This window comes from Piliocolobus tephrosceles, chromosome X (genome assembly GCF_002776525.5).
Source record: "Piliocolobus tephrosceles isolate RC106 chromosome X, ASM277652v3, whole genome shotgun sequence".
NCBI lineage: Eukaryota > Metazoa > Chordata > Mammalia > Primates > Cercopithecidae > Piliocolobus > Piliocolobus tephrosceles.
In genome coordinates this window covers 19,211,457-19,224,954 of record NC_045455.1, presented here as the reverse complement: position 1 = coordinate 19,224,954, position 13,498 = coordinate 19,211,457, and the positions used below count along the sequence as shown (strand labels likewise).

Genomic DNA, 13,498 nt, shown 5'->3' with positions numbered 1-13,498 from the left:
TGTTCTGCCTTGTAGATCGCATTCTAATGCTAATCTAGCGTGTTAAATATCTTTTTGTTCCCCTTTCACCGTTTTGTCATTCAGTTTATCCAGTTTTGGTCACCCATTTTATTTATTTATGCGCCTGCTCCTATTCAGGGGCTCATGTATTTTTTATTATGTTGTTTCACTGTCACGCAGTGTCAACTTAGTCTATTCAATGGGGGCTACTTGAAGGCCGGAGGGACAAAGCGTGTACACATTGCACTGCTATTCATTCCGGCCAGCTGGATCGGCTGAAAAAAAAACCTTGTGAAAAGAAACGCCTCACAATGGACACAGAAGAAGTGCACAATGCTAACAGTTTTCCAAATACCACTGATTGGTTTCTTCACAATGAGGAGAAAGCCGCCGCTTTTTCTTAGCTCCACTTCAACAAACAACACTCTCACAAAACCTCCCAACCCTGCGTTTTGTTCTCGGACAAAACCTCCTCGACTGTCTAAACGCTCCCACTGAAGGACAAAAAAAAAAAAAAAAAAAAAAGAAAAAGAAAAAAAGGATAAAAAAAGCTCTTTTCACCATTTCCCCTTTTTCCTCCCTGCAAGAGAGAAAAAAGAAAAGGGAGGGGGGGAATTGTCAGTGCATTAATAATATCAGTCTTTTAAAAGAAGAGGGCTGACCTTTGAGATGCACTGGGCTGAGGGAGAAAGAAAGGGGGAGAGATTAATAAAGTTTGGACGGCTCCCTCGGCCTCCGCTGGGCCGCGGGCGTAAGAAAGACGCGGACCCTCGAGAAGGACCAGTTGCGGGAACTTCGTTCGCCTGGAGGATGCGGCTGCCCAGGCGGCCGGGAGCGCCCGCGCCGAGCCGCGCTCTGATTGGCTGGCGCGGCGGTCCCTATCTGCTCCCGGGAGAGTGGAATCTTCTCTCCATCTTCTTCGCCCCGAGCCTGGGGGTGAGAGGGAGATCCGCGGTGCTTTCTCCTATCTTCTTAGGGGAGGGGGAGGAGGAAATTGTCAAGGGAAGTAACAATCGCGCCCAGCTCCCCTGGTCTCCCAAAGCCACCCCCTCGCGTGACAGCGTCCCCAGCACCAGTTCTTACTGCTTATACAGCGCAATTCCACCTGTTTGCACAAAGCCCGAAGCAACATGCCTGGCCCCTTGGATACGAGGCTTGCTTAAAGTTTTGGGGCAACGGTGAATACCAAAGAAATTGCATCATGGCTTTTTAAAAAAACCTTGAAAAGAAACGAAAATAGAAGAATAAAAGGAAGGGAAAGAAGAAAGAAGAAAGGAAGGAGAGAGAAGGAAAGAAAGAAAAATGGAGAAACAGGGAGAGAGATGGAGACAGAGAAATAGATGGAGATAGAGATCGTGAACCAGCAGCAGCTCTCTGCCCAGTCACAGCTCTGCATTTGTGGGCCACTTTCAGACTCTTACACCACCCACCTCCCGGCCTTTCTCTACTCTCTCTTGCCCCAGAGCCGCTCCCCCTGCTCCAACCTCTTACTTCTGCACAGTCTAACTTGGCAGGAGGCTCTCTGCAGGCGCAAAACTCGCCAACTTGTTAGCAAGATCACTAGAGTCAGAATGGGTGATAAACGAGTCTGTGGGGCCTGTGGAGGTCCTCAAACAGCCGCACAATCTGTCGGCGATGTGACCGCGGTGCTCACCCCCGGCATCCTCACCCCTCCTCTTACCCATCTTTCCAGTTCTCTTCTCATTCATCAACAACTCCGGAGCGTTTCTCCCAGAAAACGCTGATCTTTGGGAAAAGAGGAGGGGGCGGAGGGGGCGGGGAATCTTCAGGCAGAGGAGGCGGCCGAGCTGGAAGGCTCAGGGTGGTAACTAAGATTTAGGGCTGGGGTGATTTCCAGCGAGCCGCAGGAAGTTCCGTGTTGAGAAGGGATGGGCTGCTACAAAAGGGAAAGACGAAGCCTTGAAAGGATTTAATTAACCGTGTCAGGGATAATTACCCCTGGACAGTCCAAATTAGTTTTGCATAATCGCTCAGAACCATATGAATTAACTTATAATATTGCAAAGAGCTCGGGGAATAACAGGAGAGGGATCATTTTAATTAGTGAATCAGGGTCAAACCAGCAGAGCCTATTTCTCACATTTCCAAAACTTTTCATGGTTTTTAAAATATTATTCCGTTGGGGGGAAACAATCACTTTAAAGACTTGGAGCTTTAAAGACTTGGAGCTGCACTTTAAAGATGTGCAGCTCCAGATATGGTCTCAATGGGGAAACTGGTTTAAGACTTGTATACAGTAGCTTGAGAATTTCCATTTTGGTTGGGGGTGGGGGGGTGGCGACCTCTTGCTATAGTTATTTTTTTTTTTCTGACAGTCTGTTATGATTTTTCAAACTTTTCTCTAGTAGAAACTTGTCTAGCCCTAGACATCCAACTCTCTCCATTTGAATGTTATACTTCTATTTTAATGCGATTAGCATAACAAAATTAAGTCCTAAAGAGGCCAAAAGTTGTACTTTGTCATTAGTAGTGATTATCCTTCCAAATAAAACCTTAAGGTGTAAACAAGGAATACCCCAAAGATAGGAGAACAAATTACACTGATTTAAGTGGTGGGGCTCTTCAACTAACAAGATAAAGTAGTCAAGCAACTTTCCCCTCTTAAAATGTTACTAGAAACTGCTGAAATGCTTTGAAAGGTCTGGATGTTTTCAATGGGCTCTGTTCTATTGGTTCATGAATGCCTTTTTTTTGTTGTTGTTAAAGCTAATACAACGACTTGGGCTGTTTTTTAAAAATCATCTTTCCTACTCACGATTAAAAATGTGATAAATCAGGTTTTTGGCTCTGAATAACAATGGCTTGATTTAGATTTCCTAGTAAATCTATTCAAAAGTGAAACAAAGGGTGCTTTTGGAGGATACCTTACACTTCACCTGGACCAGGCACATAAGGGCAATTCAGATACAAATCTTGTTAGGGACTCAACAAGAAATAGAAGATTTTTCTCTTTTCCCTGGTTCAGGCTTTATTTAAACTCTTTGTTCAAAAAAAATGAACAGAGTGATAGTCGGATTCTAATTTACAGATATACCTTAGACGTCTAATATTAAATTAGAAGATCACACAAGAAAATCATTTACACTTAAAGGTTAAAACCATATTTAAAATTTTAAAAACTTTATATTACATAAAGCCAAAATGAAACTAAATACATGTTAGCCAACTTCATTCACAAACATTAGTCAAAATATATACATTTAAAAAGAAACAAAAAAGCTAATAATTCAAGGTTTCTTTTTTCTAAAATGTGTTTTACCGTAATTTGCAAACGAATTGCAGGTGATCTAAAAAATAAGCCAATTGAGGGAAATCCAAAACACATTAAACCAGCTCAACTTGGGAGAGAAATGCTAGCTGAAAATGAGAGACATCTGTTGAAACAATTCTGTGCTTTTTTTCTTCAGTTTTGCTAAATAAATATATAATTACCAGACAAAAAAGTCTGATTTAATCTTCGATAAAATTGCGATTCTGAAATAGTTTCGCAATTTTTAAAAGTTAACTTTGATATTCGCTCCAAATGTTTTTGAGTCTAAAACCGACTCAAACTTAGGGCAACGAAAATAACACATTTTCCAAGCCTCAATGTTTTCACTGACATATACACATTTACAATCTTAAGGTGAACTCAGCCATAAGGGGAAAATAGGAACAGTGCCTTTTTTCTTTTTTGTAAACTGTGTCAGAAATCCAAGCGAGTGGACTCAGGGAGACTTCTAGTAGTTGGTTGTTTGTTTAGGAAGAAAATCCAATTGACAACTTTCATCTCACAAATATTTCTTGCTTGCGTTTCTTGCTCTTGAGAAAGAGCTCTTGCTCTGATTTGCATATGGCGTGATAAACAAAAGAAACTGTGATCATCTCACACAAAAGGCCAGATTCGAGCCGGTCACTGGTCAAGAATGGATCCGGTCTGGGAGTTCTGCTTGAGAGAACAGAGGATCTGCAAAGTTCAAATAGTACAAACAGGGCGGCAAGGCTACTCAGAGCCATCCCACTCCCAGAAACGAATGACACAAGCAGCTTTTCCCATGTGCCAGCCATTTCAGACCTCACATTTGAACAGAGTGCATGCAACACGGACCGGGAAGGGGTTGGGGGTTGGGGGGCTGAGAGGCGAGGAAGGAGAATGAGAAACAAAAACAACCGACCATGAAACTTTCAACAAAACTGGGAAAGGCCAACATGTCTAAAAGTTACTCCCCCGCCTCCGTGGGTCAAAACGCAACAGGTTCCGAAGTGCAAAGCAAACACCAACTGCTGCCGGACACAACCGCCCGCTTTCGAGTTGGCTGCCGAAGTGCAGGTCTGAAATGATCCTGCGAATTCACAGGCCCGCGCCCTCGCGCGCTCGGCCACTCCTGTCCCGCCTGGCCTCTCTGCCTCTGCCTGGCACCTATACATTCTATGTACATACAAACCGGGTCCCCGGTCGCGGGAGGGCGCACGGGGAGGCCGCAGCCGCTCGTACCTATACATATGTACATGTGTGCACACCGGTCCTCGCGAGGCGGCCCCGCGGGGTCATAGCGCGGCAGCGTAGGCCGCGGGGTAGGGGTCCAGCTGGGGCTTGCCCATGCCGGGCAGCAGGATGTAGGCGAGCGGCGGCTGCAGCCCGGGGCTGGGCCACGCGCTGCAGTTGCACGGGATCATGTAGCCCGGGTTGCCCGGGCTGGGGTGCGAGTGCGTGTGCCCCCCGGCGGCCGCGGCCGCCGCTGCAGCCGCCGCCGCCGCGCCGTGGAAGGCACCCGCGCCCGCGGTCGGGTAGCCCAGCGACGACGCGTACGGGAGACCGGACGAGGACGACGAGATCTCTGCCATCTTGGAGCCCAAGTCCAGCAGCGAGTAGGGGCTGCCCGCAGCGGCGGCGGCGGCGGCGGCGGCGGCGGCGGCGGCCGACTGCGGGAAGAAGACGCGCGCGGCGGCGGCAGCCGCAGCTGCGGCCGCCTTCTCGGGATTGGCGAGCAGCGACTCCGGCACCAGGCCGCCGGCCGCCCCCGCGTGCAGCCCGGCGCCCGCCTTGAGCGCAGGGTGCTCGGTGTCTGCCACGCCGCCCAGGCCGTAGGGCACCGGGAAGGCGAACTTGTCCTTCTTGAGCAGCGTCTTGGGCTTGCGCCGCGGCCGGTACTTGTAGTCGGGGTGCTCCTTCATGTGCATGGCGCGCAGACGCTTGGCCTCGTCGATGAACGGCCGCTTCTCCGACTCCGTGAGCAGTTTCCACTCAGCGCCCAAGCGCTTGCTGATCTCCGAGTTGTGCATCTTGGGGTTCTCCTGGGCCATCTTGCGCCGCTGAGCCCGCGACCACACCATGAAGGCGTTCATGGGCCGCTTGACGTGGTCCACTGGCTTGGACATGCTCTCGCCCTGCCGCGGCTGCAGCCCGCCGCCGCCCGGGCCCTCGCCCTCGGCCCGGAGGAAATCAATGTTGGCTGCCCGCGGGGACCCGCTCGGCCGGCCGGGACTCGCCGCGCCCCACGTCGCGTCCCGGCGTCGCTCCCGGCCCGGAGGAGGGGGCTGGAGGACCAGCCCAGGGCCACGCCGCGCCCCGGGCCGCCCTGGTGTCTCCGTCCGAGCGCTCGGGCAGGTTGTCTCTGGGACACTCTAACTTCTCTGCGGTGCCCCCTTCCCGCGGCGGCAGTTGGCCCTTTAAGTTCTTTGGGTCCTTCGTCTCCAGTGGTGTTTGCTGGTGAGCTCCTGCAGGTAGCGGCGGCCGGGCAGAGCGCTCCTCCTCCTCGGCCGTTCTCTCTTAAATGCAAAGCGTCCCCCAAAGTTGCGTCGCGGAGACTCCACCAAGTTGAGCCGAGGAGCCCGCCGCCGCGTGCTGCCAAGTGCCAAAGGGGGCTCTTAGCGGCTCGAGTGTTTGGGTTCTCCTCGGTGACTTTCTCATTTGACAGAAGCAGTGGGGGTGGGGAAGGCGGGGAGGTGGCCCTGGAGGAGGAAGAGGAGGGGGAGGCGGAGGAGCGTCCAGGCGTGCCACGAGAACGCAGAGCGCAGCAATGGATATAAGTACAAATACAGCAGCACCAGCCTGTCTTCTAGGCTCCGGGCAGGGTGCGCCGATGGGAAACCCCCAATCGGCTGGCTGTTTTTTTTTTTTTTGGCCGGGGGGGGAGCTGTCCCCCCCCAGCACCTGCCTCTCGAGTGTTCCTCTCCCGCTGCTGGACTGACGGGTGGGGCGAGGAAGGAGGATGGATAAGGCTTGAGCAAGCGTGAGTCGCCCGGCCTCAGAGGAAATTCTCCCGGCTCGCCGAGGAGCCGCGTCCGACCGTCCCCCGGGCCATGTCAGCTCCGCTCGCTCCTAGCCCCTTCAGACGCGCCTGCCGACTTAGGGCTCCCGGAGCTCGCCGGCCGCGGAGGGCAGCGCAGCCTCTACGCGGCGCCGCAGGCCTGGCACCGGCCGCGTCCCCGCCTCGCTCTTCTCGGCAGCCGCCCAGCACTTGTAACTAACTTCGCCCAAGTTTCCTGCGCCGCGGCGCTCCTCTCGGCGCGCTCCTGGGAGCGTGAGCCCGCGAGTGCGCGGCGTCCGGGGCCCCTCTGTCTTCGCCACTGCGGCCAGAGACGAGCCGGAGGAGGGGCGGAGGTGCTGGAGGAGAGTTAAGGAAAACGCGCCATCACCTCAGTTCGCAGGTCCGCGCTGGGGGCAGCTCCCGCTCTCCCCACTCCCGCGGCGCAGGGGGGCCCTGCCCAGCCCAGGCCGCCCTCTGCACCGGCTCAGGTGAGTGTGGCAACCTGCGTGTGTACGCGCCCGGAGCCGGCACTGGGTGTGCATGTCCAGCCGCGGCTGTGTGTGTATATCTGGGGGCCTGCGGAGGAGGTGGAGCCCGGGACTCTGGGAGGGAGGAGGGATCAGCGGAGCCGCCTCCCGCTCCCACACCCCCAGGACCTCGAATTAACAGATCCCCTCCGTCCCCCGCCCCTTCCCAATCCTCCTCCTCCCACTCCTTTTCACTTGAGAGCAGGTTTAGGCGAGTGGAGAGTCCGGAGCGCGCCGTGGAGTCTGCGCACTGTTTGGCGTTGGCAACCCCTGGTGTCATTCGGCTATCCAGGCCGGCCCGGCGCGCAGCTGCCCTGGTTGCGGCCCTGGGAGCCTCGCCGGGAGGAAGAAAATGGCAGGCACGAGTAGGAGAGCCTCTCCAACTACGGAGGAAGAGGGTTAAGTTTGGGGAAGGGGAGACTCACCCTTGAAAATGTTTGAGACTGTTTCTAGCAAAAGTGCTCATTTTCCTCGGAGGTCCAGGTGTTGCTTGCAACAGATGCTTCTCGCATTTTCTTGCACTGATGATGCACTCAGTCAGAGGTAGTGGGGTGAAAAATAGCTCAGGAGGGAATAAGGACACTCTTGGCAACCTTTCCGAAAAAGAGCTAGCCCAGGCTGAGAGTATGCATCCTTGACTGACTGTTCAGGTCTTTAAAAATTGTTTTGTTTGTCTTTTGTTGTGATCCTGGTCGCCAGAACCATCTATATGCTGATCTCTTTAAGGTACAGTTAACTTACAGTGTCTCACATGCACAACTAAGGTGAAGGTGTTTAAAATCATTAAGTGTAAGTAGTTTCCCTGGAAGAGAGAAGTAAAACGTACCAATCACTCAATGCTGGAATATTTTTATGCTAAGCATAATTTCCTTCTTTAGTAGTTAGAGCAGTTTTTTAAAAAAATAGTTGACACGATGCAGAAGTCAAACAGCATGATTCTGTTTCAGTATTTTCCTCACTTCTTGGTATGCTGCAGCACACTTAGAACATGATCTGTCTGGAGGTTTTATTCACATGGTGGCCTGCCCTTCAGGGAGAACTTGCTTGCCTTCTTTCTTTGGCAGTTTGGATTTGACCTAGCCCTGTGGTATGTGCAAGTAGGAACATCTACAAACGGTTAACTCTTTAAGTCTTCCTATGATTTATGTTCAGTTCATTCAGATACACACACAGACACAAAAGCTTTGATTGTAATTATGAACGTGAATTAAAACTGTTTCAGGTCATCAGATTTATTTAAAAGTTAGGCTTGTTTTGTTCATTTTAATAAAAGAATAGTGACTTAAAAATTACAGTCGTGATAACAGAACTGTGAACAGCAGTGGCATGTGGTTTGTGTTTTTCTGAAGATGTCATATTGACAAATGCTTATTTTGTATCAGTTATGCCCTTGCATTGTTAAAACAATTGGACTGATTTCTCCAGAACCATATTCCTTTACAGGCTCTGTAAAGACACTCTTGTCATTCACAGACTCTGGCTGGAGCAATATGAAAACACTAGCATGTGTAATTACATAGACTGGAATATTAAATATACTGTTTTGTGATAATAAACTACAAAATTATCATCCCTGAGCTTTTCACCTACTGACGTGTAAAATAGGTTTGAGACAAAAATACTATACACTGGCACACAAAGAACATATGTATATATAGGGCACAAGACATGAAAGCTGTTATTCACTAAATATTGTGAATAAAGTTAAATCTAGTCGTGAAAATTATTTTGACACATAAAAAGGGAGGATTGTGAAAATGTGTTTTATATTAGTGAGTTAAGTGATTTTATACTCTTCAAATTTAAGTTTAAAAATCTACTGCAATAAATTATTACATTAGAAGGAAATGTTTGTATGTATGATTGAAATGTATGCTTATATGTACAATATCTTATAGGAATAATATATGTAAAGTTCCTTGGATATAGTTTTTCCGGTACACATTTACAATATTGTCTGTCTAGTGATATTAAATGAGCCAAATTTGAATACTCTCAAGTCCAAGAATGTTGAACTGCGGGAAACAAAGGTGTCATAAGAAGAAAATGACTATTTGTGTGCTTGTCTATTCACCAAATGAATCTTCCCACATTTCAAAATAGGAAAGATTTGGTTTCAGTTTTTGGCTTCTAGGGGATCAATATTCTTGGCCTAACCCTTCACAACCAAGGAAACAGCCCTCATAATCATCCATGCAGTAAAGAAAGGCAAAGTGGCATCGCTGTTATGAATCAACCTTCACACCTCTTGCCTGAATCTGGTTGAGCTTTTAACAAAGTAAATTTTCAAGCCATTTTTATTCATATATAGCAAAATGTAAATTCACTTTTAATTTCCTCTTGTGCTTGAATTGATAGAGGCATATTTTTATTCTTGCTCGGTTTTGTCCTAAAGATGAAAAAAAATCCCACCGCATAGGAAATGGAATAGTCTGTGTGAGTGAACAGTGAAGGAAAATAAATTGAAAGAGAATTGGTAAGTCTGATGGGCTTTATGTTGGCAACTCTTGCTTGTAAACACCTAAAGAACAGTATAATTTGATCAGTGTAATTCGTGTGGGTCTGTATTTCCCTTGTGGCCACGGTGATATCGGTGATCACAAATATATCTAATCAGAAACTGAGTGACACTGCCTCCAAAAAAAGTTGTGGGCCTGTGTAAATTCAGTTTTCTCTTTTCTCCCTTCAATTCTCCCCAGAAAATAGTCTCTTTTCAATTCTAAAACTTTCACTAGGAGGCAGCAATGAGATTGTTGGGGAATAAAAAATACCTTGGCAACACGACAGGCTGGCTGGCTTGCTTTCTCTTCCACAAGGGAGGGGAGAATACTTGGGTCCCAATGTGAACAGAATCGTTTTCCCCCATCGTTTCATCCTCCTCGCTCTCACTGGATTTTCACCCAGGTGGCTCACTGTCACATTTTTCTAGAACCATAGGGATGATAAAGCAAAGCAGCAAGCCAATGGGGTAATGAGAGGTGACTAGATGGAAGTGATGGGCAGTGAAGGTGATGCCTTCAAAGTGCAGAGGCCGAATAATCATTCATGCACACTGAGAGCTGGCAGCTGTTGTTAGATAATGTCGGGGATCTGTTCTTAAGCAAGTGCAGTGAAAGAATTCAGAAGCTTTCATACCTGCATAGAGAGGTGATATAGCCTGTTTGTCCTGTTAAGAAGGAAATGAGAAGACTGTGACAACAGCCAACCCTGAGGCTTTTGTCACAGTTCTGTGGTCTCACTCCTATTAGCCCCCAAAAGGGGGAAAATCCCAAACACATGATCTCCATAAAGCCCGAGAGACAAGAGCTGTTTGAGGTCAACACTCATCATGGAAAGCAACGGCTGTCAGAGTGGCCCTTCACCAGTGCCTCCTAATTTTTTATCCTTTTGAGATTTCTGGCCTTTTATTCTCACTGTTCCTGCCACACTTAAACTTCTGCATCGTGTTAACTATTTTTTTAAAAAACTACTCTAACTACTAAGGAAACTGGGAATATACAGATCACTCATGGAGAACACCTTTCCTCATGTCTCCTGAGCAGGGCTCAAGCAGGCTGACATTTTCAAAAGGAGCCTTACTTAGAGGATAGAGCAGGAAAAACAATGTCAAAAACAGTCCCTTCTTGCCCTCTCCTCCTAAAAAAAAAAAACCTCAGAGAAAAAAGACAATACAAATAATTCAAAACAGACAACTTCACAAAGTACCTATGTCAAATCCCAAGAATCCTCCATCAGTGACAGACTGGATTAAGAAAATGTGGCACATATACACCATGGAATACTATGCAGCCATAAAAAACGATGAGTTTGCGTCCTTTGTAGGGACATGGATGCAGCTGGAAACCATCATTCTTAGCAAACTATCACAAGAAGAGAAAACCAAACACCGCATGTTCTCACTCATAGGTGGGAACTGAACAATGAGCTCACTTGGACTCGGGAAGGGGAACATCACACAATGGGGCCTATCATGGGGAGGGGGGAGGGATTGCATTGGGGAGTTATACCTGATATAAATGATGAATTGATGGGTGCTGACGAGTTGATGGGTGCAGCACACCAACATGGCACATATATACATATGTAACAAACCTGCACGTTATGCACATGTACCCTAGAACTTAAAGTATAATAAAATAAAAACAAAAAAAGCGTAATTTTCTTAGGATAAGAGTCTTTTTTGTTTTGTAAGTGAGAGGGAGCTAGTCTTGAACAAGACTAGAAATGAATGAGGAGGGTTGGACAGTGAGGGTGTCATTGGCCTGTGTAATGAAAACTTCCAGCCTTCTGTAGCTATTACATGAGGAGACTGGCTTTTGGTAGGGTGGGGTTCTCCTTGTGAATTTCATCACCAACCATGCCCCTGTTTATTTTGAGAAAGAACAAACCTGAGAAAGGGGGTTCTCTTAAATATCCCAGCAGGGTGGTAGATAAGCCATGCTTCTGTTTTTACAGAGGTCACTCTGACTGTCCCCTCTTCCAGCTTCTGGATTGCCCAGCCCTGTGCTTTCCTCCCACTCAGATTCAGGTTCCTATCTAAGGACGGGTATGCTTTAGAGCTCCATTGCTGAGCGGCTCTGCTTCTTAAAAGAATAAAAAAAATACATAGCTATCGGTTATTGAGTTCTTAAGATACCACAGCTTTTGCACACATTATTCTATTTAACTTTTAGAAAAACCCTATGATGTAAGCATTACCATCTCCAATTTGCAGACTGGGGAATGAAGCCTTAGAGGAGATGAGTAAGTAACTTGCCTGAAGTCACACAACCATAAGAGGAAGAATTGGGATTTGAACTAAGCTGATGTTTTTAACCCCCAGCACTTAAGAGTCCCAGTAGAAGGCTCAGCCTCTTTCCAGCTCAGATTCCCAATTCTATCTATTTCCCCAAGCTTTCTGTGACTCACTCACCACCCACTCCCTCTGTGAGGGAGTAGCCCAGTGGCAATCTCTCCAATAAGGCATTCCAACCCCACATCAACGACACCCCAGTCAGAAGAAGCAGTTTCTCCAAGTCCCATCCCTGCTGTTCTGGGGCCAGGCCTCCCCTTGCTCATGTAGCCCTCAGCACAGCTTTGGTGTCAGCTGCAATCCACTATCACTTACTCCCTAGACCTCCCACTGCAAACACTGAACAATTGCCTGCCCTGAATAAACCCAATCTCTACCCTTTCTCTGATAGCCAAAGGCTGCTCCAACAATGTTATCTAATCTCAGTCTGTATTTTCTCCCAACCCTAGTTGTCAGGCCTTTCCCTCCCTTTCTACCTTTCTTTTGTGAACCCCAAGTACACAAAATCAGTTTAATCACAGTTCGTGACTCATGATACACTCTCATAATTGGTCCATCAATGGCCTAGTTTTCTTTAGTTAGTTATATTTAATAATTTAACAAGTGCCTTTATGAGTCCACCACTCAGAATAAAACCTGCCAATAAACCTATGTATCTAACTAAACGATCTCTCCAGTAAACTCTCCACTCGCCTTGCCCAACCCAATGTAGCTATTTTCATTCCATTGATTTTTATACAGTTTTTCATCTAGATGTATGCTTTAAAAATGTTTTTATTTTATTATGTTTTTAACATGGAAGTTTTCATAAGTTAAATTTTTTGTATGTAATCTTTATTGTCTATCTTTTGTATATAATCTTTATTCTATAACTTTGGATTCATCAATGTTACTGCATGTCACTGTAGTTTATTCATTCTAGCTGCTACTAATATTTGGTTGTGTAAATATACCACAGTTTATTGCTTACTGTCCTGTTGATGAGCATGTGAGTTGTCTTCAGTTTTTAACCATTGTGAACTGACTGCTATATGCATTCTTGTTTGTGTCTACTGTTGGACATGCATACAGGTGAAAAGCTGTAAAAATGGGAAACCCGCCTAGTGCTGTGCCCTTTTTCCAAGTAGATCCCTTTGAGTTTCTGTTCACTTTTGATTTTTTTTTTCTAGGCATTCAGAGGTTTTTATATTTTTGTCCTAAGTTTTTTATTTATAGGAAGGTTGGGCTTATAGGAGCCATTTCTGTGTTACCAGAATCCATCTGAAATTGATTTTTATGTATAGTATGAGGTTTGACATTTTTTCCATATGGATAGTCAATTTTTTAGAACCATCAATATTAACAATTGCATTTTTATACCGCTCATGTGTGCTACCTTTGCCCTAAATAAAATTGATGTAAGTTGGTTTCCGAGCTGTTTTGCTTCATGTTTAAATTTTTTCTATTTTTGCCCCATATTGCACTATCTTAATTCTGATAAGGAGCAAGTCCTCCCATCATTTTCATCTTATTCAAAAGTATCTTGGCTATTCTTGGCCTTTGCATTTCTATATACATCTTAAAACAGATTGTCAGGTTCCAAATACTCTCTCTCTCTCTCAAAACAAGGTCTTATTCTGTGGCCTGGGATGGAGTGCTGGGGCATAATCATGACTCACTGAAGCCTTGACCTCCCAGGCTCAAGTGTCCTCCCATCTCAGCTTCCCAAGTAGCTAGAACCACAGGTGTGTCCCATTATGTCCACTAATTTTTTTTTTTTTTGTAGAGATGGAGTCTCTCTATGTTGCCTAGGCTGGCCTCGAATTCTGGGGGTCAAGAGATCCTCCCATCTCAGCCTTCCAAAGTACTGGGATTACAGGTGTGAACCACCATTCCTGGACCCAAATATTCTTTAAAAACTGATTTTTTTTTTTTTTTTTTTTTTTTTT

General features: G+C 46.7%; 1 protein-coding gene and 1 pseudogene across 2 annotated transcripts; both read right to left on the bottom strand.

The window, feature by feature from the left end:
* Nucleotides 1-2,969: 2,969 nt before the first annotated feature.
* On the bottom strand, nt 2,970-6,817 carry LOC111546623 (transcription factor SOX-21). Of its 2 annotated transcripts, none has more exons than XM_023218082.2 (2): nt 6,754-6,817; nt 2,970-6,607 (listed from the first exon to the last, which is right to left on the bottom strand). In XM_023218082.2, exon 2 carries the CDS (start codon nt 5,377-5,379, stop codon nt 4,549-4,551), a length of 831 nt encoding a protein of 276 aa, XP_023073850.2. In that variant the 5' UTR covers nt 5,380-6,607; nt 6,754-6,817; the 3' UTR covers nt 2,970-4,548. The 2 variants fall into 2 exon arrangements, with proteins under 2 accessions (XP_023073850.2, XP_023073851.2); XM_023218083.2 differs by having other exon boundaries at nt 3,465-4,876; nt 4,943-6,815.
* The window catches only part of LOC113219597, a 42,748-nt pseudogene continuing 35,885 nt past the window's right edge, over nt 6,636-13,498 (bottom strand).

Bases quoted from the DNA above. Each gene is read 5' to 3' on its own strand.
- LOC111546623 (XM_023218082.2), bottom strand. From the start codon at position 5,379: ATGTCCAAGCCAGTGGACCACGTCAAGCGGCCCATGAACGCCTTCATG.